Below are 25,499 nucleotides of genomic sequence, written 5' to 3'. Positions count from 1 at the left end.
TTAGTGCAATTCCAGAACTATCTACTAATTTAGCCTCAATTGCTTGGGCTGGATTAATGGACCTTTGAGATCTAAGGAATATACACTTACAAGGAAGAGCTAAGAAGTGTGTGCTTTCACACAAATTTTACCACACAATATTTTTCATTACATCTACAACTAATTTTCATCTCTGCCAAGCAACCGCATCTTGTTTCTAGACGATGGCATTTCACATTATCATCTTTTTTGTCATTTCCTAGTATACTCTCGGAAGAGCAACAAAAAACTCTATCTAGCCATTTACGTGAACCATCTTTATCACCCTTGTGGCCCTTACTTCGCCTAATATTAAATCCAACTACACATGCATAACTATTATAGAAATCATACGCATCTTGCTCAATCTCACTTAATTCCTAATTTCAGAATCACTTCTTCTTCTATGTTAGCATGAATTTTATCATTGCCATCTATTGATATAGGTTCTGGTTGTTCAATTGTCACAGGTGAATCCTCATCTTCAAAATTCAATTTTCAAACCGATTGATTATCAATCCTAGTATGATAATTTCTATCACTCATGACCTTAATACAAAACAAAACCAACATAGTTATTTTTTTAATAACAACATATATATATACACACACTTTTGACACACACTCACACAAGTGTATATAAGAAAGTTGTTATAAATCCTAAAATAAATTTAAAAAAGAAATTTATTTACACTAAACCAAAAAGAGATTGTTCCTCAAAAAAAAAAAACTAAAAAGAGAGAACTTATTGTGTGACTGAGCAATACCTAAAAGGTGTTGAAGGTTGCTTGTTTCAGCAGGAGTCTCTCAAAAGTTGAAAACAAATTTGGAGCTATAGGACAAAAGGAATCTTTGTGGCAGCGGACAATAAAGCTTCGGGAGATAGTAAGGAATATGATGAGACAACAGAGGGAAGAAACAAAGTAAAACAAAAGCTATGCAAGATACAAAAATCAAAAGAGTTCAAGTTAACGTCAACTTTAACGTTAAAGTTAAATGTTAGGGGTTATCTCACTTGATGAGAGATGCTAGCTATCCAAGTTTTATTGGTGGAGTATGGAGTGAAGCACAATAGATGAGACAGAAGATTTGAATTGGCTAGTCTGATACCCAAAAGCTAATTAAAAAGTATTCAACTTTTAAACGTTGACAAAGCCATTTAAAAGGAATTCAACTTTTAACCATTAACAAAAGCCATTTAAAAACAACAATATAGTATTATGATATTATCCAGTAGTTTCTATTAAAAAGCAAGTTCTCACAAAGCTTATTGAGTGTCTGTTTGGCAAAAATAATTTTTGCCAACTTATTTTACTATTCAGCTTATTTTTGCTACTATTTATAGGTTCCACTATACTTTTTAGTACTATTTATGGGTCCCACTGTACTATTTTAGCTAACTTTTACCTTTATTTACAATACTTTCAGTAAAAAGTTTTCAATTTTAGCAAAATAAACAGATCTCAAACGGACCTAAATGAATGCAGAAATAGAATGATAAAAATTGAAGGGGGAGGAAAGTCCACTTTACTCCTAAATTCATCAGACATATTCAATACCCCTTAGTTTCCAAGTTATATATAGATGGAACAAACAACAGTCTGCCACATGGTTGCAATGCCATATCCAGGTCGAGGCCATATAAACCCCATAATGAACCTCTGCAAGTTACTATCTTCAAAGTCAAAGAAACACCGTCTTCTCATTACCTTTGTCGTCACCGAGGAGTGGCTTAGCTATATAGACTCCGATCCCAAACCCAACAACATCCGCTCTGACTCCATCCCTAACTTTGTCCCCCCAAAATGTTTGAAAACCGCCAACTTCCCTGTCTTCTATGAAGCTGTTATGACCAAGATGTAAGCTCCCTTTCAGGAGCTTCTGGATCATCTTCAGCCGCCAGTTGATGCTATGTTAGGTGATGTTGAGTTATTGTGGATGATAAGCGTAGGTAATAGAAGGAATATTCTGGTAGCTCCGGTTTGGACCATGTCGGCAATTTTTTTTCTCAATGTTCCATCCTTGGGATCTTTTCCTACGAAATCGGCACTTGCCGCTTAATTTCTAAGACTGCATAAAAACTAAAATTAAAAACCATAACTTTTATCCATCTGTTTATGTTGCTGATTGTGAGTGGTAGAATAAAAATAAATGATGAGTTCATGTGAAAGGAAAAGACATTGAATCATATTATGTGACTTTTTTCATTTTTTTAGAAAGCCAACAGATTCATGTCTTTCTAGCTTAGACTTGATATTGGACTCTTTCTACTTTCTTTTGAGGACTTGATATTACTGCAAATTAAAACGTTGATATTAGGCATGAATTTTTGCCTCTTTTGTGTATTAGAACTTGGAAAGCAGCATGTGGACCACATCCCTGGACTTTCTTCAACGCAAGTGGCCAACCTTCAAATAGTCATTCATGAAACCGACCCTGGAGTACTGCAACTTGTAATGGAATGCATTTCAAGTGTGGCAAAAGAACAAATCTCCTCCTCACTTCTGACCATGAGCTTGAACCCCAAGCCTTCGACACTTTAAATGCATTATTTCCATTCCCTATCTATCCTATTGGCCCTGCAATACCTTACTTAGAGCTTGAATATAATTCCTCTATTGCAAGAACTCACAACATCCCCAACTATCTCCAATGGCTAGATTCCCAACCTACAAGTTCTGTCTTGTACATCTCGTTGGGAAGTTTCCTTTTAGTCTCAGGCACCCAAATGGATGAAATTGCTGCTGGGCTGCGAGATTGTGGTGTTCATTTCTTGTGGGTGGCTCGTGGAGAAGCTTCTCTGTTGAAAGAGAGTTGTGGTGATATGGGTGTTGGAAAATCTGGTTTTGCATCTCATACAAAACTCACAGTAGAAGCAACAATCACAGATCTACTTCATTCATGAGAGATAACATGTAACCTTGAATTCTAGAACAAAGAATAGAAAGTGTACCTTGATGCTATGAAATTCAAAACAAGGACTTGAAAATACCTTTAATCTTCATCTCAATTCCACATGGTGCCCAAGAAGAGTGGTATCTCAATCAGTTTTTATGTACGTTGATTCTCAAAGAAAGTCCTTCTTCTTCTTCTTATAGAGAAAAACTATTTTCTTTTCTTTTCATCATACGTACATTCTAACTACCTTGGTAGTTGCTGTATGTTTTTAGACCCCTTAGAACACAAGTTGATTAACCTAGTTATTTAGTCAAGTGATTACTCAGGTAAATTATTCAAATATAGGTTAACACAAGTAAATCATATCATGTAAACAATGCGGAAAATCATATCATGTAAAATCATATCAAGTAACATTCTATTACTACCTCGAGTAAAAAACTTACTACCACGACCATATGACAACTCCGAGTCTACAGATTACTTCTTTCTTGGATTCACAGTAACCACAAGTACTCCCACTTATGTTTTTCTTTAAGCTCTTTGTGCAGCAATTGAAACGATCACCAAGCTCTCAACATCAATCTTGATCTTGATAACCCTAAGTGTGTATGAAGGCAAAAACCTCTAGATCTCATAAGAGATTCACACACACAGCATAAACAACAACCTGAGAACGTGGCTAGGGTTTTTCCTTTTATACATAAAACAAAACATAAAACCCTACAGGTCATATGGGCTTGGGCTGAGTTGGAAAATTCTGTAGAAAAACATTCTGCATGAGTTTCGATCGATTGAGTCTAATTTTCAATCGATCGAGCCTTGCAGAAAGTGAATAGTAATTTTCTGCAATTACTCAATTCCAACTTCACAATAAACATACTTTGAGCAGCCTAAATCTAAACTCTAAGTTTTGATCATGGTTTGCCAACATTACATATTGAAGTTCTAAAATATTTAGATCCTAAATCCTTAGAACCTAACAAACTCCCCCTTTGGCAATCCGTGACAAAACACATAATGAAACAAAATGCTCAAAGTTACAAAAACAGCCCATTACAATAAAATTGCCCAACCAAAAATAATTCAACCAAACTACTATCTATCAGTTGCAAGTGTAGACAACAGCACGACTGAATCAACATGTATATTCCTAAAACACTCAACAAACACATAAGCGCATGTGTGGAAAATACAAGTAAAACAAAATAAATTCTTGATTTCACAAAAAATAAAATAAAAGACATATACCATGAATAACCTCATAATATAAATCAATAGCCAATGTAGCACAATGTGAAACAAGAAACATAAATAAAAAATATATAATGTCTCCCCTTAACATATACATCACAACAAAATAACTACATCAAGATTAATACATCATGAGCCAAAAAATAAATACAGGATGAAGCACCTAGATACAATCTAAAGCTCCAAAGCTCCAAAAACTCAAAATCTCCCCCTATCTCCATCCATATGTACTCTCTCTTTTTGTGACGAATTGCCAAAGGGCAATCAAGACTCATCATCAAAAGGAGGTGGTGGAGGTGTCTGTCTAATGCTCACCAAATCCGCACGTAGGGCCTGAAGCGCCGTTAGCACATCCACCAAAAATTGACCATGAGCCGCCTGAATGGTCATGATAGTGTCCAACATACTCCAAATGCTAGAATCACCTGAAGTAGAAGGTGGAGGATCAACAACGGCCGTCAAATCAACATACTCCTTAGCTGTGTGATCACCTAAAGAAGGAGGAGGAGGAGGTGCAACACCCGAAGAAGACTCTACACGAGGGCGTTTAGAGCTAGCTCTCATCTGAGCAGCTCTCTACCGAAGGAAGGTGGCACCTATAGGAGCTATAATGTGTACGGGCTCAGAAGCAAAAAACTCATCTAAACCTAGATGTAACAAAATCTGATGTATGAAAATAGGGAAGAAAAGACCATGTGCTCTCGAGCTACTCCTATAAACCTCAACTAAAGAGCTAATAAACAAAGAGGGAAAAGAAATAGAAGCATTGGTGACAAAAGCATACAAAAATGCACATCTCTTAATAGGAATGGTGTGCAAGTGAGAGATAGGCCAAATGGAATGACAAGAAATCCGAAAAAACAAGTAATGAATCTCTGTCAACTCATGAGAGGTAATTCGAGAATCAGTACCCCACTAAATGGAAGTACTAGTGAGATATGACATAATGTCATCTAGAGGAGGGGTCTCATCATAAGGGTACACAGGATGTTCTACCTTAGGCACCCCAAGAGTAAAGGCCACTACCAAAGGAGTAATGACATACTCTTCACCCCTATCCAACTCTTCACAAACTAAGTGTTGGAATCATTGGAGTGGACAGAGAGGTTCGAGTAGAACTCTTTAATCAAGGTAGCCGGAGGAGGATGAGAGATATCTAACAAAGGAAGCCAACCCCTACGCTCAAAGTTTCTCCTAATCTCTGGATCTAGCTCATCTAATACTACCTTCCTCTCAGCCCAAACTGATCTAAAGATTTTCAGCTTCTCAAAGGTTTCTTGGTTTTTCTTAGTACGAAACCTATCACTGTCAAAGGCTAGAGTAGAAGAGGAGGTGGATGTCCTATGGGCTCTAGTCTTCCTAACCATGATGCTAAGGGTTGTAAAGGATAGACAGAAAAGAGACAAAAGAAAGAAAACAAAGAAAAACCAAGGGCAGATTGCATCAGACAAGGTTAGAAAGAAAACAGCAATTGGAAATATCAGTTTATATGATGCATGAATAGAATAACCACATAATGCATGCTCTAATGCATTGAGAACAATCCAATTATACTTTAAAAACCAAGAATTGACTTGAACATAGAGTTTATAACAAAAAACCCGAAATTTTGAAAACCCACTTTCAAAAATTCAACCAAATTGAGTAATTCATCATTACACTAGATAGAAATCAGCATATAATGACATAATCAATCAATTTCACAAGACAATTTTACCAAATTAAGCCCAATTGAACAAAATCCCCAAATTCGTGTAGTTTCAAACCCTAGAATTTCAAATTTGTCCCAAAACACAATTTTAATCAAATTAAAGCATGAGAATCATGTTTACAAGATCTTAGAACAAAAACCCATTGATCAATTTGGACAAAAACCAACTCAAAAATCAAAAACACCAAAAATTATTAAGTCAAAAAATTACACCTAAAATGCATGAAATATGTGAATAAAATGAAAAAGAAGGGGTAGAAATGTCTTACCAGCACAAGAAGACAAAAACCTTAAGAAAAATTTAGGAGGAAAACAACAAAAAGTGGACTTAAATCTGGATCGGTCGAAGAGAGAGAGAGAGAATAGCTTTTTAAAAAGTTTGAAATAGTGAAGAACACGTGAAAAAGCTTATTTTAAAAATTCTGAACAATTTTCGATCGGTCGAAAATTAGATTCGATCGATCGAAAATCACGTTCAATCGATCCAACATCAATTGAGCAATGATCAAGCCAAGTAGATTCAAACCAAAATTTTTATCGTAATTTCGATTGATCGAGCAACAGGTTCGATCGATCGAAAATCTGAAAAAAAATCAATTTTTTGAAAAACATAGCATTTTAATGCAAAAACTCCTCAAAGCACAATGTTTTATGAATAGAATGCATGAGTATGAGATAAAAAGTTTTTCAAAAACCCTTGAATTTGACCCAGACCTTCCAAAAACAAGATTTTCAATCAATTTGTCCCCAAATCTTAACCTTTAAACACATTTTGCATTAAAATCAAGGAACTTTTAATCTTGGATGGCCACAACAAGATCACACATAATATCATGTACTAAGCTTAGCAAAGAATAACTTGTGTAGTGTGTACAACTAGAATAGCTTGAGATACATGTAAGGTGATAAGTAAATAGTGATCAATCACAATCTCTACAAAATTCATCACATAAGTTTGAAAGTGACTATCACCTAAAGAGTTACATCATATAACTCTCCCATCTCCTAGAAAAACAAGCTTGCAATCATGTAAGTTTCTTGATTTGCCTCATAATGTACACACCAATTTTATTTGATTTGAAACTTATTAAAATAGCCAAGATAATGTACACACCAATTTTATTTCAATTTGAATTTTATTATAAGCCGAGGCTACACCTTATATTCTTTTTGTGCATGTGCTACACTTTCTCGAGCACAAAATCATATGATATGCACTAAGGTGTTCATGATTGGCTAGTAAACAGTGATGAGATGATTATTTATGCCTTTCTCTTAGGATTTTTTAGTCCTTACGATCAAAAGCATGTGACTTCAAGATCAAGATCAAGATCATGTGATCAAAAACTATAAACAACTCCCACACAACATACACTACAAAGCTCAAACTAGTAAAGTGCAATAAAATAAACTCATCCAAGCTAAACAAGGTACATAAACATGTTATGTAAAGATAATAAGGCCAACCTTGATTTCAAGTCCAAAAAAAAAAAAATGCAAAACACATTTTTCTTTCCATTTCCTTCTTTTTTTTTTTATTTTTTTTTTATTTTTTAAAAAAAAAAAAAAAAAAAACAATCTAGCATGAAATGCATGAATGTTATGCAATGCAAATCCTAGAAACAAAGAAAACAAAAACAGTAAAGAAGAATAGCCACAAAGAATAGAGAGAAGAAGCACAAGGACCATGTCAGAAAAACTCAATTAGATCAAGTCTTTTGCATCCAAAACTTTTTAACTGCAACTTTTGCATTGGAGTTATTATTCATATTAGAATGATAAGCAACTCTAGGATTGGAATAAAGGTTTAAAGCCTTTACCAACTCACCAATAAGTACCATGGGATCTTGTGCTTGAGGCACAGTGCTTTTGGCTAATTTGTTCGCTTAACAACTTGCAACTTGAAACAATTTAGATGAATGTGCCCAGACTTTCAACAAAAATGACAAATCCACACAAGTCTATCATGCAACTTGTCCTTACGAGGGTTAGGAGTCTTAGGTTTAGACTCTTTGAGATCAACCTTAATCTTCCTAGGAGGTGTAACTTCTGCTGGTTTGATAATCTCACTCACGGGAGTCTCAGAAGAAGAAACAAAGTTTGTGGAATGATTCTTAGGCACAAAGATGCTATCTTCAAAACCTAGACCAATTTTGTCTAAGGGAGACTTCTGAATACTTAACATGTGTTCAAGTTTAGAACTAGCACACCTATTTGTTTGTTCTTTAGCAACAAATAGTTCAAGTTCTAAATTCTTAACTTTATCAAGCAACAACATGTTCTCAATCTTCACCTTATAAAGCAATTCATTAGCATCAAAAAATTTCGAAAGTAAATTTTTCTTATCAAGTTCAAGAGAAGCAATTTTCTGTAAATCTAAATCAACATTCATGGCATCCTTTGCAGCAACCTTGCAAAACTTATTATAGGCTTCTTGCAAATCAACATTCTCAGAGAGTTCCCCACCAAAAGGGTTCTTATCAACCACAACACTTTCACAGTTACTGCTCATCAACTATAGCAGTAGATGTGAAAGTAATAAAGTTAGCAGTAGCTGTGAAAGTAATAAAGTTCCATACTCATCACTACCAGACTCATGATTAGAAACTTCATTATCACTAAGGGTTACAGCCATAGCCTTACCCTTTGATCTCAAGAATGTAGAACATTCTGATTTCACATGACCATACCCTTGATAACCAAAACATTGTTAACCCATAGAATTATTAGAGGTTTGACCTACTTTCTCTTTAGGTTTTTCAGTATTGTTTACTTTAGTGGGATCATTTCTCCTAAAATTTCCAGGTTCAGTATTGTTTTTACCTCTTGCCCTTCTGTTGTTGTTCCTAAGAAAGTTTCTAAAGTTCTTGGTAAGATATGCAATCTCTGTAGCAAAGAGTTCATCATCAAATCCACTCCCATCAATATCATCAACTGACTTAAGAGCCATTGATTTGGATTTGTTTGTCTTGAGTAGGTCTAACTTATAGTACTGGAGAGATCCTACAAGTTCATCAACAGGGATGGAGTCCATATCCTTACTTTCAGTTATGGCAGTTACTTTGGGTCTGAAGTCCTCAGTCAAAGATCTAAGTATCTTCCTAACAATTTTAGGTTGATCATAGATTTCACCCAAATTATAAGCAGAGTTAACAATATCATTCAATTTAGCATAGAATTCATCAAAACATTCATCATCAGACATTCTAATACTTTCAAACCTAGTAGTTAACTACTGCAGTTTGTTAATCTTAACTGCTTTTGTGCCTTCATGACAGTCTAGAGAATATTCTAAGCAGTATGAGCAACCTCAACATTAGAGATTCTTTTGAATTCCTCTATAGAAACAGCATTATAAATAGCATTCATAACTTTGCTATTAAAAACGGCTGCTTCTTTCTCAGAAGTTTGTCACTCACTAACTGGAGTAGTGGGCTTCTCCCATCCGTACTCAACGGAATTCCAAACTCTCTCATCAATAGATTTCAGGAACTCTCATCAATAGATTTCAGGAATACTTTCATCCTTACTTTCCAATAGGCATAATTGTTCCCATTAAAGTGGGGTGGGATCACAAGAGAGTGACCGTGTTCCATGACAATAGGGGTCAATGATCAACTCTTAGATCAAAGAATCTAAATACTAGAGCTAACTCGCTTTGATACCACTTGTACGTTTTTAGACCCCTTAAAACACAAGTTGATTAACCTAGTTATTTAGCCAAGTGATTACTTAGATAAATTATTCAAATATAGGTTAACACAAGTAAATTATATCATGTAAACAATGCGGAAAATAAAGAACACAATGATATGATAACCCAAGAAAACCAAACCGGTAAAAAACATGGGGAGGATTTAACCTAACTATTCTCAAGATAAAACAGATCCACTATGAAAGAATTGAAGTTTTACAATAGCGACTTAGACCACTAACATCCTATTGCTACCTCGAGTAGAAAACTTACTACCACGACCACATGACAACTCCGAGTCCACGGACTACTTCTTTCTTGGATTCATAGTAACCACAAGTACTCCCACTTGTGTTTTTCTTTAAGCTCTTTGTGCAGCAACTGAAACGATCACCAAGCTCTCGACATCAATCTTGATTTTGATAACCCTAAGTGTGTATGATGGCAAACATCTCTAGATCTTACAAAAGATTCACACCTACAGCATAAACAACAACCTGAGAACATGACTAGGGTTTTTCCTTTTATACCTAAAGCAAAACATAAAACCCTACACGTCATATGGGCTTGGGCTGAGTTGGAAAATTCTGTAGAAAAACATTCTGCATGAGTTTCGATCGATCGAGTCTAATTTTCAATCGATCGAGCCTTGCAAAAAGTGAATAGTAATTTTCTGCAATTACTCGATTCCAACTTCACAATAAACATACTTTGAGCAGCCTAAATCTAAACTCTAAGTTTTGATCATGGTTTGCCAACATTACATATTGAAGTTCTAAAATATTTAGATCCTGAATCCTTAGAACCTAATAGTTGCTTTATTTAATAAATCTTATTAAATAAAAACTTATTATCTAATTGGGTTAGTCTTTTAGGCCTACCCAATTGGGCTTTAGTTTGTGGTTTGAGATGGGACCAAAGGGAATAAATAAGACTCTAGCTCCAATGGGCCTTGTGCTTATCTGTCAAATCTTAACAAGTCCAAAGTTACCATTAATTATATTTAATATCACTATATAAATATAATTGCACTCTAGGCCTTATTAATAAATTATATCCAAAGACGCTAATGATATCATTTGACCCCTCCATGAAATATCCATAGTGAACAAAGTCATAATGAACTATCACTTTGTAAACAACTATTTTATCCTTGAGTACCTAGTTTAAGCTTTTAGTTATTCACATTTTTTGAAATCCAATTTCAATAAATATAAGCTTTAGTAACTCCTTACTAAAGTGGGTGCCCTAAATAATCAGTTCTCATTAAACTTATCTCAAGAGAATATTTTGTGTCTCTATAAAAAGAGATTATGGATTCCATCTTGAAAATATGTGTTCCCTCAACACTACGTGTGATTACCCAACATATTGAGGTTTTGACCGTGAATATTAGATCTCACTCCTGATATATCAAAGTAACCTACATTTCATGATCGGGTTCACTATCCTCTCAGGATTGAGAGTCTATGAAATTAGAAGTCATGAGATTAATTATTCAAGTGACAGTTGTTGATTGAATAATTAATCTCACAACGGTCCAATTCAATATGTCTTGACTCTTAAGACACATCAACACATCAACTAGAAGTCTCCACTTCCATGATCAAGACAAATCATATTAGTTGATGTGCTACAAGGAACTTGTGATTTATATCTTCTGTAACTAAATCACATAAATCACAGACAATGCATCTCAAAGACTATAATAATGTCTCATTAGTTAATTTACAAATATTCTCATATAATTAAACAATTTAATTATTTATAACATGCCAACAAATTGGATTTTAGGGCATAAACCTCAACAATGGGGTTGGTAGTGCAATGGTGTGACCAACTGAAGGTTTTGTGCCATTCCTCCATAGGAGGTTTCTAGACACATTGTGGGTGGAATTCCACTCTAGAAGCAATTTTCGCAGGCGTACCAATGCTTACTTTCTCGTTGTTTTTGGACCAAGTACCGAATAGTAGGCTAATTGTAGAAGACTGGAAGATTGGGTGGAGGGTAAACAGATCAACAGTGGGAAATGAAATTCCGTGACCAAAGAAGAAATATCAGAGCTTGTCCAAAGTTTTATGTATATGGAAAGTGGAGAGGGCAAAGAATTAAGAGAAAGAGCAAGAGCACTAAAAGATATTTGTCGCCATGCTATTGGAGATGGTAGATCATCTTATACATACCTTTAAGCCATTTCATAAAGCCACGACCATTGATTAGTTTCCTCATGTAGATGTGTTGGGTTTTTTTTTCCTTTTTTTCTTTTTTAAGGTCACACTTTGTTTCACTAAAGTAAATTTTTAGCACTCAAAGTATAGAGTTGTTTTCATTTTGGACCTTTATATGCGTGTAGCAAGGATTGCTTTATACAGGGAAAAAAAACCAAGTCTATTTACGGTTCACCCAATTTTCTCTTGAGCGAGTGTTAAGCGATGGTCATGTGAAGATTTTGTTTATGGTTTAGTCAAGCGAAGGTTGAGTGAAGGTCTCGTGAATTTTCTGTTTGACGTTCGCTCGTGAAGGAATGATTTCGCTCACTACAAGAAAGTTTGCCATTTTCAACGGTTGAAACCGTCGAAAAAAGTATTAGAAACCGTCGAAAAAAGCATTTTCGACGGTTTAAGTGACCGTTGAGAACCGCCACTAAAAACTATGTCGAAACTTTTTTTCTACATCCTATGTGACCGTCGAAAAATGTGATTCACCTTTATCAACAATTATTAAATGTCGAAATATTATTGAAAACTATTGAAATATATGTTGTTTTGAGATAAATTTCAACAGTTTGTAACCGTCGAAATAAGTATTTAAAAAATATATATATATATATTAAAAAAAAAAAAAAAAAAAACCTAATTTGGATACAATCCTTCACTTGATTCAAATTTAATAACCTGATTCAAAATATAAACATAAACACAATTGTGCAATTCCAAATTAAACTCCATTCAAATAGTTCCAAGTTTTCAAAATGGCTAATTAAAAGGAAAAAAAAATTAAAAACCACTGTGCTCCATCAATTATCCTCAAGTAATAGATTTATGGAGAAGTGCCACTTCCCAACAAGAAGGCCAGGCCCATGACAAAAAAATCATTCACCAAAATAATAATTCCATTCAATTAATTTGCAAAAATTAATGAACGCCACCAACAATCAATTGAAGAGAGAGGAAAATTATCCCTAATATCATATATCTATGTTATGCACAAAGCAATTTCCTGCTTTAACCTATCATCTAAAAATCTTATATTTCCTTCCTAGAAGCCATAGGAAGAGGCATCAAGTGGAAGGATGAGGTATGTGAGCACCAATGCCAGAAGCATCAGCACGTATGCAATCCCTTGGTCAATTGAAGTACCTGAATACAACAATGTCCACATGAATCACATTTTTCCATTTATAATAATATAGCGCTTATTTGCTTGAATCACACTCACACGCACAAAGAAATTCAATTTTGGGTTCTTAGATAGTAACGTAGGAAACAAAATTTTCTAATTTGTAAGATTTCGTCAATAGAATTACATTAAAAATGAAATTTGAACAAACAGTGTAAACAAGATACAACACCCAACTCACTTAATCCCTACCACTAATCATAAACTCTAATGTGTTTTTTTTTTTTTTTGATACATAACTAAACATCATGACAAGAACATAGTTTTATATATTTATAATTTGATAATTGGGAAAAGGGGGATTTGAGCCCTGGCAGTTAATACATAAGAAATTTTGCTATTAAAACCTTGTACTCAACTGCCAAGTGGAGATTCAAAAGTAGCACATTCTGCTTAATTACTATGTTCCATAAACTATTAGTATAACAATTCACCAAAATAAACAAGTAAATGCAATAAAATATACTAAACTGACAGATATAGAACCATCACATATCCCCAAAACCATTTCTCTTTACCCTTTCTTAACAAAAAAATGGCAGCTTGAAATGTAAATAGAAAAGTGTCAAACAACCCCAACCATCCAAAGATTACACAAAAAAAAAAAAAAAAAAAAAAAAAAAAAAAAAAAGGGTAACAAACCCTTTACTTAAAAGAACAAGTAAAGTTAACAAACTAACCTGATTGGTAAAGTTAGGAAGAATAATCAGATTGAGCTAGCTCAAATGGGGCCATGTTTTTAAGTACTTGTGCTAGCAAACTCTCAACCCGATTAACTTGTGCCTTCAAGAGTTGTACATTAGCGTCACTCTCCTTGCGGTGTTCCTCAAATTCTTTCAATTTCCTTAGAAGGTTAGCATCATTCTCCTTGCTTCTTTCCTCAGATTCTTTCAATTGCCTCAGAAGCATCATCGTTTCCAACACTTCTAGCCATAGGTAGAATTCCTTCAAAAGTTACAGCACAGTCATGCAGCAAATTTGATTACATTAAGATAAAGATATGTGAAATGAAAAGAAATGCCACATTCATGTTTAGTTTATGACCTGAAGCAATGAAACACAGTCATGCAGCAAATTTGATTACATTGACATATTGACAAAAATAACAGAAAATCCACTATAGTCATTCAAGATTAAATATAAGCTGAGCTTCATCTTCAATATCAGTGATCTTAAAACAGCCATGTGACATGTGAGGAAATTTGAAAGGATATTATTAATTTTAACATCACTAAATGCCTCATTTGTTCCTCAAAAATAATTTTTTTGTTTCTTGATAAGTTATAGACTCATTAACTAAAGGAGGAGGAAGTATCATTTAAGCTAAAACTCATTAACTCCTCAAAATAACGAACTTAGCTTATTGAATATTCTTCAACCTTAGTCAAGCTCCTATGTTAGCACTTCTTCTGTTCCTTGCCAAATAGAAACCAGCTTTATTTTATTTATCAAAAACAGAAACCAGTTTTATTTGATTCATTTTTTTTTCTTTTGTTTTCTTTTTTTTAAGAATAAACTTGTAGGGGTCTTGTTTCTGTCCTATTAAGGCATCTTAACACACTCATAAAAGACATTGACATCGGATTTCATGACCAACAACGAACCAAATATATCCTAAACATTTTTATTTCCTTTTCTTTTTTTTGAAACATAGTCAAATTTTGAAATTAAATTACTAAATATATAAAACTACTTGAATAATGCCTTAAATTAGTGTGTCCACCAATACAAAGTAGAACCATAGCCATTTGTTTCAATTCTCATAAGTATTTATTGGAAGGCTTAATAAGAAAAGGTGAATATACACCCATCAAGAGCTATCTCAAAAGCAACATAGTCATTTCAACAGCTCTAATAATCACACAAGACTGAAACAGAATGAATTAGATACACTACAAAACGCAGGGGCCTTGGGCCGCGTTTTTTAAGCCGTGGCTATAAAAAACGCGGCCCAAGATAGACTGAAGCCGCATTTTATAAAAACAGGGCTTAAAAAAACCTTAAAGTCGCGCTTTTTAAGCGGGGCCATTGAAGGGTTCTTAGGCCGCGTTTTTTTTAGCTAAAAACACGGCCTAAGGACCTCCGTATTTTATTTTTTGGCAAACTTCTTTTTCTTTTCTTTTCTTTTTTTTCCTTAACTGTGGCCACATTTTAAAAATGCGGCTCTAGCATATCTGAAGTCGCGTTTTTTGAGCGGGGCCATAGAAGGGTTCTTAGGCTGCGTTTTTTTAAGCTAAAAACACGGCTTAAGGACCTCCGTATTTTATTTTTTGGCAAACTTTTTTTTTTTTTCCTTAACTGTGGCCGCATTTTAAAAATGCGGCTCTAGCATATCTGAAGTCACGTTTTTTAAGCGGGGCCATAGAAGGGTTCTTAGGCCGCGTTTTCTTTAGCTAAAAACGCAGCCTAAGGACCTCCGTATTTTATTTTTTGGCAAACTTTTTTTTTTTTCCTTAACTGTGGCCGCATTTTAAAAATGCGTCTCTAGCATATCTGAAGTCGCGTTTTATAGACGCGGCTTCAAATTTGGTCTGAAGTCGCGTCTTTAAGAGACTGACCAATGGGAAAAAATGTGGCATCTCATACCTGTTTAATGCCCTTCAATACAACTTGAACTGTTGAAGGCTTAGAGACTGCTTTCTGGTTCTGGTCTTCACCTTTTCCACTACTTATTGCTAATACAGGAGTCAATGGAGATGGAATGGCTGCTTCCTCAGATGATTCTGCAAGTAACTTCCTCGAATTGGAAATTCCCCGGAGCAGTAAAAGTTTTAAACAAATAATGATAATAAAAACTAAAAAGTATTCACACAGACACCAACACAATCAATAAAGTTGAAGACAAATGTTTTGCATCAACTCTTCTTGTACCTAAAAGTTTCCACTGATAAAAAGCTATGAAGCACGGGTGCGTTTCGGGACTCGGGTGCGGGTGCGGGTGCGGGTGCGGGACTCGGCAATTAAAAAATTATTAAAAATATTTTTAATATATTACTAAGCATGCTTTTTTATATAATAATAATAGAAAACTCATATAATAATAATAATAATAATAGTATAGAAATAATAATAATAAAATAAATAGATAATAATAAGTAAAACAAAAAAAGTAGGAGGCTCTAACGTGTAGCTTCCCATTAAAAAAGAAAAAAAAAAAAAGATGGGGCTCTCACGTTTGGTCAAAGAGGCACAGAAAAGTTTTTGTACTTATCAAAAAGAGAAACAGAAGTTACAGAACACTTCCAAAAAAACAAAAAAAAAAAAAAAATAGAGAACAACTCAGTACTTAAGAAGACGATGCAAAGATGCAAAGAACATGAAGAAGGAAAGATACGATCTCAATCCACTGGCGACAGTGGCGTATCAATATCCAGTCCAGTCCACCGGTATTTTTGGTTTAAGTTTTTTTTTTTTTTTGCCCTTACTGGCCGATTTCCTTTTTCCGGCCGAAACACACCGATATTCGGCCGATACGATCCGATTCGGCCCGAATCGGCGCAAATCTGTCCGATTCGACGCGAATCGGCGTGTGTCGGAGCCGAATCGGCGCGAGTCAGCGCCGATTTGAGCCGCGTCGGCGCGAGTCGGGAAATCCACATGGCACGACGCGGCATGGACGCGCGGTCTGCAGCATCCCTCCCACGTCGCTACGTCCCGCCGCGTCGGACGCGGGTGCGCTGGGTCCGGAGCCGCATCCATGCATCCCAAATAAAAAGTCTCATCAATACATTAAACAACATATTCAGAGGTATTGTCTAAGCCCATCAAGTAGGGAGTACCTCAAGTACACACATTGTGATGAAATTTACTTTAGAATTCTAGATCCACAGATGATTTAGCACATATGTCCAGGTGTGTTGGAGGTGTGCCATATTTAAAATGCTACACAGCTTCATTATATGTAATTAACATCTATAATCATCATCTCCGCTAAACAAAATATAAATTTGATTGATAGATTTCAATTAAACAAACTAGTAATTTTTTTTTTATTGAATAAGAGATTTGAGATTCAAATACACTAAAAACTAAATAATAAAACAATCATAATATAGGGACATCATAGACTAAAATTAGATTATATTTATAAAAAAAAAATACATAAAAACTACAAAAACCCAAAACAGAGGAAAATGTGGATGGGCTTTCTCTTATTCCTTCTTGAAGCATTTCAGCATAGAGGTAAAGAGCTTGTTTTGGAAACCCACATCTGGCATGACCAACTACACATACTAAAATTTACAACCAAAACAGAACCAAAAAATTGGAAATTAGCAACCATCTTTATCACAATGTGCATACTAAAATTTACAATTGAGCACATCTAATCAATTACAACTACATATAATCACATAATTCTCAGAAACCCTCACTCACTTACTCACCAACTGACGTTCTTGCTTTCAATCCTACAGATAGTGAAATTTGAACTCTTCTTGACCATTCACTGAGCTGAAATACCAATGCAAATGCACCTGCAGTCACATTGAAAGCACGCAATACACAAAACCACAAATTCAATTTTGACATAGCATTTCAAATTCAAGAACAAAAACCACAAAAGTTCAAAATACTCAAAGCGAATAACAAAATATGGAAGAAATTCAAGTCCAAGCAAAAACAAACTGATCAGAAATAAGTTTTTAAAACTACGAAATCGAGAGAAATAGAAAAAATACCTAATCGAAGAGTTTGGATAGGGAAAAGTGTGAATATCTGAATGTAATAGTACCGGCTTGGTGAAATCAATTCGATGGCGCTGATCTTGATGAGGAAATCAAAACGAAAATCATAAAAAACAGGAAAAAAAAAAACCTAGTCAAGAACTCTGTTTGGTTCCCTAGAAAATAATAGAAAAATAGAAAGGTTTTGAAATTAAATTGTAAAAATTATACTGTTTGGTTCCTAAGAAATTTCCAAAAAAATATATTAAAAAAAAAAAACCATGAAATTAACCTTTGCAAATAATTTATCGGAAATTTAATATCCTCTTATCAATGCGTCGACATAATTATTTAAAATTTCAATTGCAAAAAAGCTAAGAAGAGAATATATGAAATTAAAAACTATCAACTTTTCTATCCGATTCCCTATATTTCTCGGGATCCAAAAAGAGCGTAACAGAAACGAAAATCAAAAGGAAAAAAAAAAAAAGCATACCGATCAAGCTAACAAGTCTGATTTGCGAGTTGATCAGAAACCCTAAGATTTCACACACAACGAATGAGAGAGAGTGAGAGAGCGATAGAGTGAGAGAGAAGGAAAAAAAAAATTAATCGTAAAAAACATTGTAGAATCTCTCTATAAGATCCGTGTTTTTATTTTCAACGTTTTATAACAGTTGATAAAATTTTTAATTTTTTTTCCCACATTTATATGACTGTTGATATTTTTGATAAAATATTTAATTTATTTTTTCCACATTTATATGACTGTTGATATAACTTTTCTCTATTTTTTTTTTTTAACACCTACTTCAACAGTTATGGTAACTGTGGATTTTTTTTTAACACATGTTTCATCAGTTATACCAACTGTAGAAATAAATATGTGAATTTCTTTGCTTTAATCAACAATTGTATACAACTGTAGAAGTTTAAGGTTTTTGTTAACATTTTTAAGTGACCGTAGATAAAAAAATGTTGAAAAAACTCAAGTTTGTTGTAGTGGCTCTAGCGAGTCTTCCGAAACATGAATCTTCCATATGCTTTTTTGACTCGACTTAATACAAACCAAAACTTGAATAAATTATAACCCTTATAACACTTTGTTCCAATACATGAATTTAGCCAACCATCTAAAACTTAATAACAATATACAAGTAATGCATAATTTAGGGCGAATTTATGTAATTAACAATTATTTTAAACTAGCTTGTAACCCCATGCATATGCATAGATACACTATACAATAAGATGCATAATATAATTCCTATATATATATATATATATAATTTAAATACAATTGATAGTTATTTTTATATTTTATTAACTTTAAAAAAAAAATTGTAAGAATATTATTAGGTATTGTGGGGCCAAGGAACTTATGATCTGGCCCACGCTCTACTAGGTCCCAGGACCCGTGCCGAGGAGGGTATTTGCCGAGGACGAAGGGGGAAAGGCCAAAATGCCGGGGACACAGCCGAGGATGACCCTGTCCTCGGCACTCCAAGACTTCAAAGGGAAGAGCAACATCTCGTTGAGGGCTGCCCCCAAAAAGCCCCCTGAAGGAGATACGATTAGAATGGGGCCCACGTGGGGGTACGGTGCGAAACTGGTTCAGGGTAAATACGTCCCCTCCGCATTAAATACACCCGCCAACGTCCTAACCATGTTAATGAGAAAAGATGCCTGGACAGGATAACTTCGATCATCGCAACTAACAAAAAGCAAGGAGGGACAGCTGATGGGACGGGTACTGAAGTAGGCACCTGCCTGATCAACAAGTGGAGGGCTAAGATCAACCAAGAAGGGCTATATAATGTGAAGGTTGATGCACCAAGAAAGGGGCTGGGAAAAAAAGGCCTAGAACCAAAGCCTTCCAGGCCGCCTTAAGGAGAAGGACTCCTCGAGCGAACACGGTTTAATTCTGTATAAACAACACGACTAACCCCTGTCCGGTGACCAAGGCTTAGCCTTTCAAACCCACGCTCTATAAGTGATATTGTTTGGGCCTATTTACGTGCGAACCCAGTATCATTTTTAGGTCATTACAAATTGTGTCCTTACAGGTATAAAATGTAAATTGTTTTTTTTTTTTTATTATTGTGAAGTACTCTTATTTTATTTTTACGATTCATTTATTCTAGACTCTTTGGTTTTTGTACTTAATAACTCACTTGAATGAATATTTATGATGTGATTTCACATTTGATTATAAAATTAAGAAATAAAATTCTTTAAGAATAAATAATTTAAGATATATAACACAAAATTGAAATTCTAATTTGAAATTCTAATTTGAGTTTCTCTTAGTTTCACCTACTACTACTATTATTATTATTATTATTATTATTAATTTCAACTGTTGATAAATATAGATGTGAAAAATTGAAGACAAAAATTAGAGATTTCACTCGTATCTTTATTCTAATTAACCTTTTCAACAAATACGATCTCTATAAGTAGTCTACAATTACCCGTACGATAGTGGCCAAAATGTTTGAACGAAGTGGAAGAGAAAAGAGAGAATACATACAAATTAGCCATTGTCCCATTAATATCGACCATCAAAATGTGTGTGTTCAAGAGATATAACTCCTAGGTAAGTTTAACCAAAAAAAAAAAAAACTCTTAGGTAAGGACACAACTTTTAGTTATAAATTGGATTGGGCCCATTTTTATTGGGTTCCACCTTTCCAATATTTTTAAGGTCAACCTTAATCATGTCAGAATATATATATATATATATATATATAATCTCAACTTGACGATAAGATTTTAAAATTAACAATATATTATCCAATACTAATAGATTATATAAATTCATCAGACAGAGACATAGTCCTCAATTCTAACAAAGCTTCTTTCATAGATGGAGTTTTCCAGTGTTGAACGAACAACAGTCAGTCACATAGTTGCTATGCCATTTCCAGGCCGAGGCCATATAAACCCCATGATGAACCTCTGCAAGTTACTATCCTCAAAGTCCAAAAAAAACCAACTTCTCATCACCTTTGTTGTCACCGAGGAGTGGCTCGGCTACATCGGCTCCGATCCCAAACCCAACAACATCTGCTTCGCCTCGATCCCTAACGTTGTCCCGCCAGAACGTTTAAAAGCGGCCGACTTCCCAGGGTTCTACGAAGCTGTAATGACGAAGATGGAAGCTCCCTTTGAGGAACTTCTTGATCAGCTTGAGCACCCAGTTGATGCTATGTTAGGTGATGTTGAGTTACTGTGGACGATAAGCGTAGGTAATAGAAGGAATATTCCGGTGGCCTCGGTTTGGACCATGCCTGCTGTTTTTTTCTCAATGTTACATCATTGGAATCTTTTCTTACCAAGCCGACACTTGCCGCTTAATTCGCTTGGTAAGTGTTACTACTTTTAGACTTTTAGCTACATGCTTTTTCTTTTACTTCAAACTTGAAAAAATATATATATTAGGTACATGTCTACACATTACAGCTCACTTCTGAACTGTCTTTTTATTTTTTATGTATAAAGAAACTAAACTGTGTCTAGTCAAGCTTGTTTTATTAGGAAAAATATATATATAACAAATTTGATATATAACTTTTTATATTATTTTGAAATATAGTGACGGAATAAACAAATCATTCAAAAAATTAAGGTTATTTTGAGGATACAGACCTTATGGCAGTGACATAAATTATATTTTTCCATTCAATGATAAGAATTTGTTTAGAACATTTTAAAAGTATAGAAAATAAGGTGAAATATTTATAACAAAGATTTTGAAATGAAAATCAAAAGCTGACTGCTAGCTGAGGATCAAATATGCTGATAAGAACCTGGCAGCAGTATATATATCATGATTCACCAGTAATCCAGTAGCCCTTATGCTACTGCATATAGTTCTGCAGCAACAACATCAAAACAAGGCAGTGCAGCTAGCATAGTACTTAGTGATTGCTGGTCTAGTTCAATAGCTTTGGATTGTTTTCCTAGCAGGTGTGATTGTAATTAGACATCATGACAATTGTGACTTCACACTCACACACCATAATAGGCATTATTGGTCTATTGTCTAAGCCATAAGCAAGGAGATATTTTAAGGCAAAAGCCTAGGAGTATAAAAATTTTAATTTAGATTTTCATGGCATTCAAGAAAAATAAATATAGCTATATTACAAGATTTGATTTTGGCCACCCTACATATTGGTCGTAACGTACTTAAATGGAAGGAACTAATAGGTGGTCAGTGTAGCCTTAATTTTTTATAATGAATTCAATGCATTTTTGGTCAATTGGTTTAACTAGTACAACCTAGAGAATATAAGTACAAAGTATATTTAAGTTCTCAAAGGCATTAACATATATGGTTGGCTAACTTGAAGTTGAAAAAGGTTCCTAGAACCTGTTGATCCACTTAAAAGAGCCAACTGGTTCATCTCTTTCTAGATTGGACTTGATATTACTGCAAAACATTGATATCTGACTCGGATGTCTGCCTCTTTTGTGTGATAGAACTTGGAGAGCAGCATGTGGACCACATCCCCGGACTTTCTTCAACACAAGTTGCTGACCTTCAAACAATCATTCATGAAACCGACCCTCGAGTATTGCAGCTTGCAATGGAATGCATTTCAAGGGTACCGAAAGCACAATATCTTCTACTCACTTCTGTCTATGAGCTTGAACCCCAAGCCTTTGACACTTTAAACGCAATATTTCCATTCCCTGTCTACCCTATTGGCCCTGCTATACCTTACTTAGAACTTGAACATAATTCCTGTATTACAAGAACTCACAACATCCCCAACTATCTCCAATGGCTAGATTCCCACCCTGCGGGTTCAGTCTTGTACATCTCATTGGGAAGTTTCCTTTCAGTTTCAGGCACCCAAATGGATGAAATTGCTGCTGGGCTGCGTAATAGTGGTGTTAGATTTTTGTGGGTGGCTCGTGGAGAAGCTTCTCGGTTGAAAGAGAGTTGTGGTGATTTGGGATTGGTAGTGCCATGGTGTGACCAACTGAAGGTGTTGTGCCATTCTTCTGTAGGAGGTTTCTGGACACATTGTGGGTGGAATTCCACTCTAGAAGCAATTTTCGCAGGCGTACCAATGCTTACTTTCCCGTTGTTTTTGGACCAAGTACCGAATAGTAGGCTAATTGTAGAATACTGGAAGATTGGGTGGAGGGTAAACAGATCAACAGTGGGAAATGAAATTTCCGTGACCAAAGCAGAATTATCAGAGCTTGTCCAAAGTTTTATGAATATGGAAAGTGGAGAGGGCAAAGAATTAAGAGAAAGAGCAAGAGCACTAAAAGATATTTGTCACAAAGCTATTGGAGATGGTGGATCATCTTATACAAACCTTGATGCATTTTTAGAAGGCATTTCACAAAGCCACAACCATTGAGCAGTTTCCTCGTGTAGATGTGCTGGTTTTTTTTTTTAAATAAAAGCAACAAATATTTGTTTATTGCTTTAATAGTTAATATCAATGTTCAGAATGGTTTGGATAATGTGAATTCTAATTAACTCAACTAGTAAAGTCTCTAATGGTTAAATAAAAATTTTGGATTTAATCTCTGCATACACCAAAAACTTATTGGTGTCTTGACCTGATGATAAAAAACTATCATTAAGAGCAAATGCCTTAAATTGAAATTCTCTTTAAAAAAAAATGATTTGGATAATGGATGGGCATTAGAACCCCATACCAACAACCAACATTCTATTTTAGTTCTATTACAAGATATACTAATTGTAGTAATAAAATAAAAAAAATAAAAAATAAAAATCTAAAGCCCCTATTATTGTACTCCTTGATATTAACCACAACTATACCATAAGAATTAATACTGATAAATCATCAGTATTTTTTAGTCGTAATAACCCTGAAGAAGTGAAGGGTGAGGTAATGAGTACCCTTGGACCTATGAGTGATTCTCAGCATACTAAATATCTTGGCCTACCATCTATTATTGACAAGTCAAAAACTGAAGTCTTTGCAAAAATCAAAGTGAGAGTGGGGAAAAAATTATCAGGATGGAAGGGAAAAATGCTTTCAATAGGTGGCAAGGAGATTCTCATAAAAGCAATTGCCCAAGCAATTTCGACATATACAATGAGTTGCTTTCAACTACCAAAGGGTCCATGCGATGAGATGGAGGGGATTATGCAAAGACTCTAGTAGAGATAGCGTAAACAAGAGACAAAGATAGCCTTGGTGAGTTGGAAGAAGCTGTGTAAATCAAAGCTTAGAGGTGGAATGAGCTTTCGAAACCTTCAAGCCTTCAACCTTGCCATGCTAGCAATGCAAGGCTCGAGATTACTAACAAAGCAAGACTCCCTTGTGGCCAGAATATATAAAGCCTGATACTATCCCCATGGAGATGTCCTCAAAGCAAAGCTTAGGTCAAATCCCTCTTACATTTGGAGAAGTATTATGAATGGGCTAGAAGTGATTAAACGAGGAACCCGATGGCGGGTTGGTAATGGAAATATAATCCACATTTGGGAAGACAAATAGATGCCTATGCCCACAACCTACAAGGTAATTTCTCCCCCAAAACTGTTTGATGACTTCCCTATGGTCTGCTCTCTTATTGATAAAGATACTAGAAGATGGAAAGCAGATATATATTATCAAATCTCTTTTCTAACCTTTTGAAGCAAACACCATTCTCAACACCCCCCTAAGCTACAATTTGCCAGAATACAAGATCATATGGGTTGGTAATAGAAAGGGGAATTTACAGTTAAAGGCACTTACTACATTGCCCTCAAGGTGGTTGGAGCAAAGGATAAGGAGGAAAGCTTCACTGGGGACTGTAGAACTGCACTATGGAAAAGGACGTGGCATCTGAAAATCCCTACAAAGTCAAAAAAATTTGCGTGGAAAGCATATATGGATGGCCTCCCAACGACGGTAAACTTAAAAAAGAAGGGGGTTAATATTGATGCGTTGTGCCTATGCTATGAAAAAGAATCTAAGTCAATCTCTCACTCCCTAATTAAATGTGATATTCCAAGGAAAGTATGGGATTGTTGGTCAGATTGCCCTGTAGAAATCACTTCAAGCCCTTTGGATTTTTCTAATGTAGCTATGGAGATCATGACACAAGGGACATCCCAGGACCTTGAATACTTCCCTGTCACAGCCTAGTCAATTTGGTACAATAGGAACCAGGTAGTGCACGAGTTTGCTTGCCAGTCTTCCAACCAAATTTGGAGTTTTGCTAAAAGGTATTTACAAGATTACAAGGAGGCATTCACGCCTTTAGGCCATTATAAGTCCTATGAAGGCAATAGATGGTTAGCCCCCCTAGCTGGTATGTTTAAAATCAATGTGGATGAAGCTACCTTAGAAAATGGAAGGAATTCAAGTGTGTTAGGGACATTTTTATGTAATTGGCTAATCTTTTGACAAAACGCACTTTACTTGTATTTAGGTAGATCTAGGATGGGTTTAGTACTTTAAGAAATAAGTGTTCAAGTTTAGTATTGAAGCCATGCAAGTCTGACCAAGAAACAAGTGAAGGAAGTGCTGTTCTTTAAAGCTCTACAGCAATCTCAACAAAAAAACTTCTATCGAGATTTAATGTTGAAGCTCAACAAAAGCTCGACACAAGCTATATCTGTTGAGAATTACGAAATCCGATTTTCCAAACCTAATTACACGCATATTCCTATGTATTTGTGTAGGGTTTCTTTTCTCATAATCCTAAACATATATATGGATTATTTTAAGGGCCATCACAAAGTGATGCAAAAGAACAATACATGCATTATGTGATCGGAAGCAGAAATTGCTCTAGTTCATCATTCTCTCTGTAAAAGCTACTACGTCTTTACGCCAAGGGTTTTGTGACCAAGGAGCTTCCTGATCT

The 25,499-nt window shown here is 35.0% G+C and overlaps 1 protein-coding gene, 2 long non-coding RNA genes and 1 pseudogene across 4 annotated transcripts in view; 2 read left to right on the top strand and 2 right to left on the bottom strand.

Moving 5' to 3' along the window:
• Positions 1-1,602: 1,602 nt before the first annotated feature.
• LOC126696856 (UDP-glycosyltransferase 87A1-like) lies at positions 1,603-11,765 on the top strand (annotated as a pseudogene).
• A 799-nt stretch (positions 11,766-12,564) lies between these two features.
• Positions 12,565-15,816, bottom strand: LOC126706147 (uncharacterized). Its single transcript, XR_007648526.1, has 3 exons — positions 15,562-15,816; positions 13,656-13,920; positions 12,565-12,935 (listed from the first exon to the last, which is right to left on the bottom strand). It is a non-coding gene; the product is annotated as an uncharacterized LOC126706147 (long non-coding RNA).
• A 1,224-nt stretch (positions 15,817-17,040) lies between these two features.
• LOC126713098 (uncharacterized) overlaps positions 17,041-25,499 on the bottom strand; it is a 28,414-nt gene continuing 19,955 nt past the window's right edge. The window contains exons 3-5 of one of the 2 annotated variants that reach the window (XR_007651267.1): positions 17,655-17,739; positions 17,361-17,450; positions 17,041-17,207 (exon numbers count right to left, since the gene is read on the bottom strand). This is a non-coding gene — a long non-coding RNA (uncharacterized LOC126713098). The remainder of the gene's footprint in view (positions 17,208-17,360; positions 17,451-17,654; positions 17,740-25,499) is intronic. The other variant, XR_007651268.1, reaches the window with a different exon arrangement.
• Positions 20,455-23,196, top strand: LOC126713096 (UDP-glycosyltransferase 87A1-like). Its single transcript, XM_050412751.1, has 2 exons — positions 20,455-21,007; positions 22,128-23,196. The coding sequence occupies exons 1-2, from the start codon at positions 20,509-20,511 to the stop codon at positions 23,021-23,023; spliced, it is 1,395 nt and encodes a 464-aa protein (XP_050268708.1). The 5' UTR covers positions 20,455-20,508; the 3' UTR covers positions 23,024-23,196.

This window comes from Quercus robur, chromosome 2, assembly GCF_932294415.1.
Source record: "Quercus robur chromosome 2, dhQueRobu3.1, whole genome shotgun sequence".
NCBI lineage: Eukaryota > Viridiplantae > Streptophyta > Magnoliopsida > Fagales > Fagaceae > Quercus > Quercus robur.
This window is presented reverse-complemented; position numbering and strand designations above follow the sequence as displayed.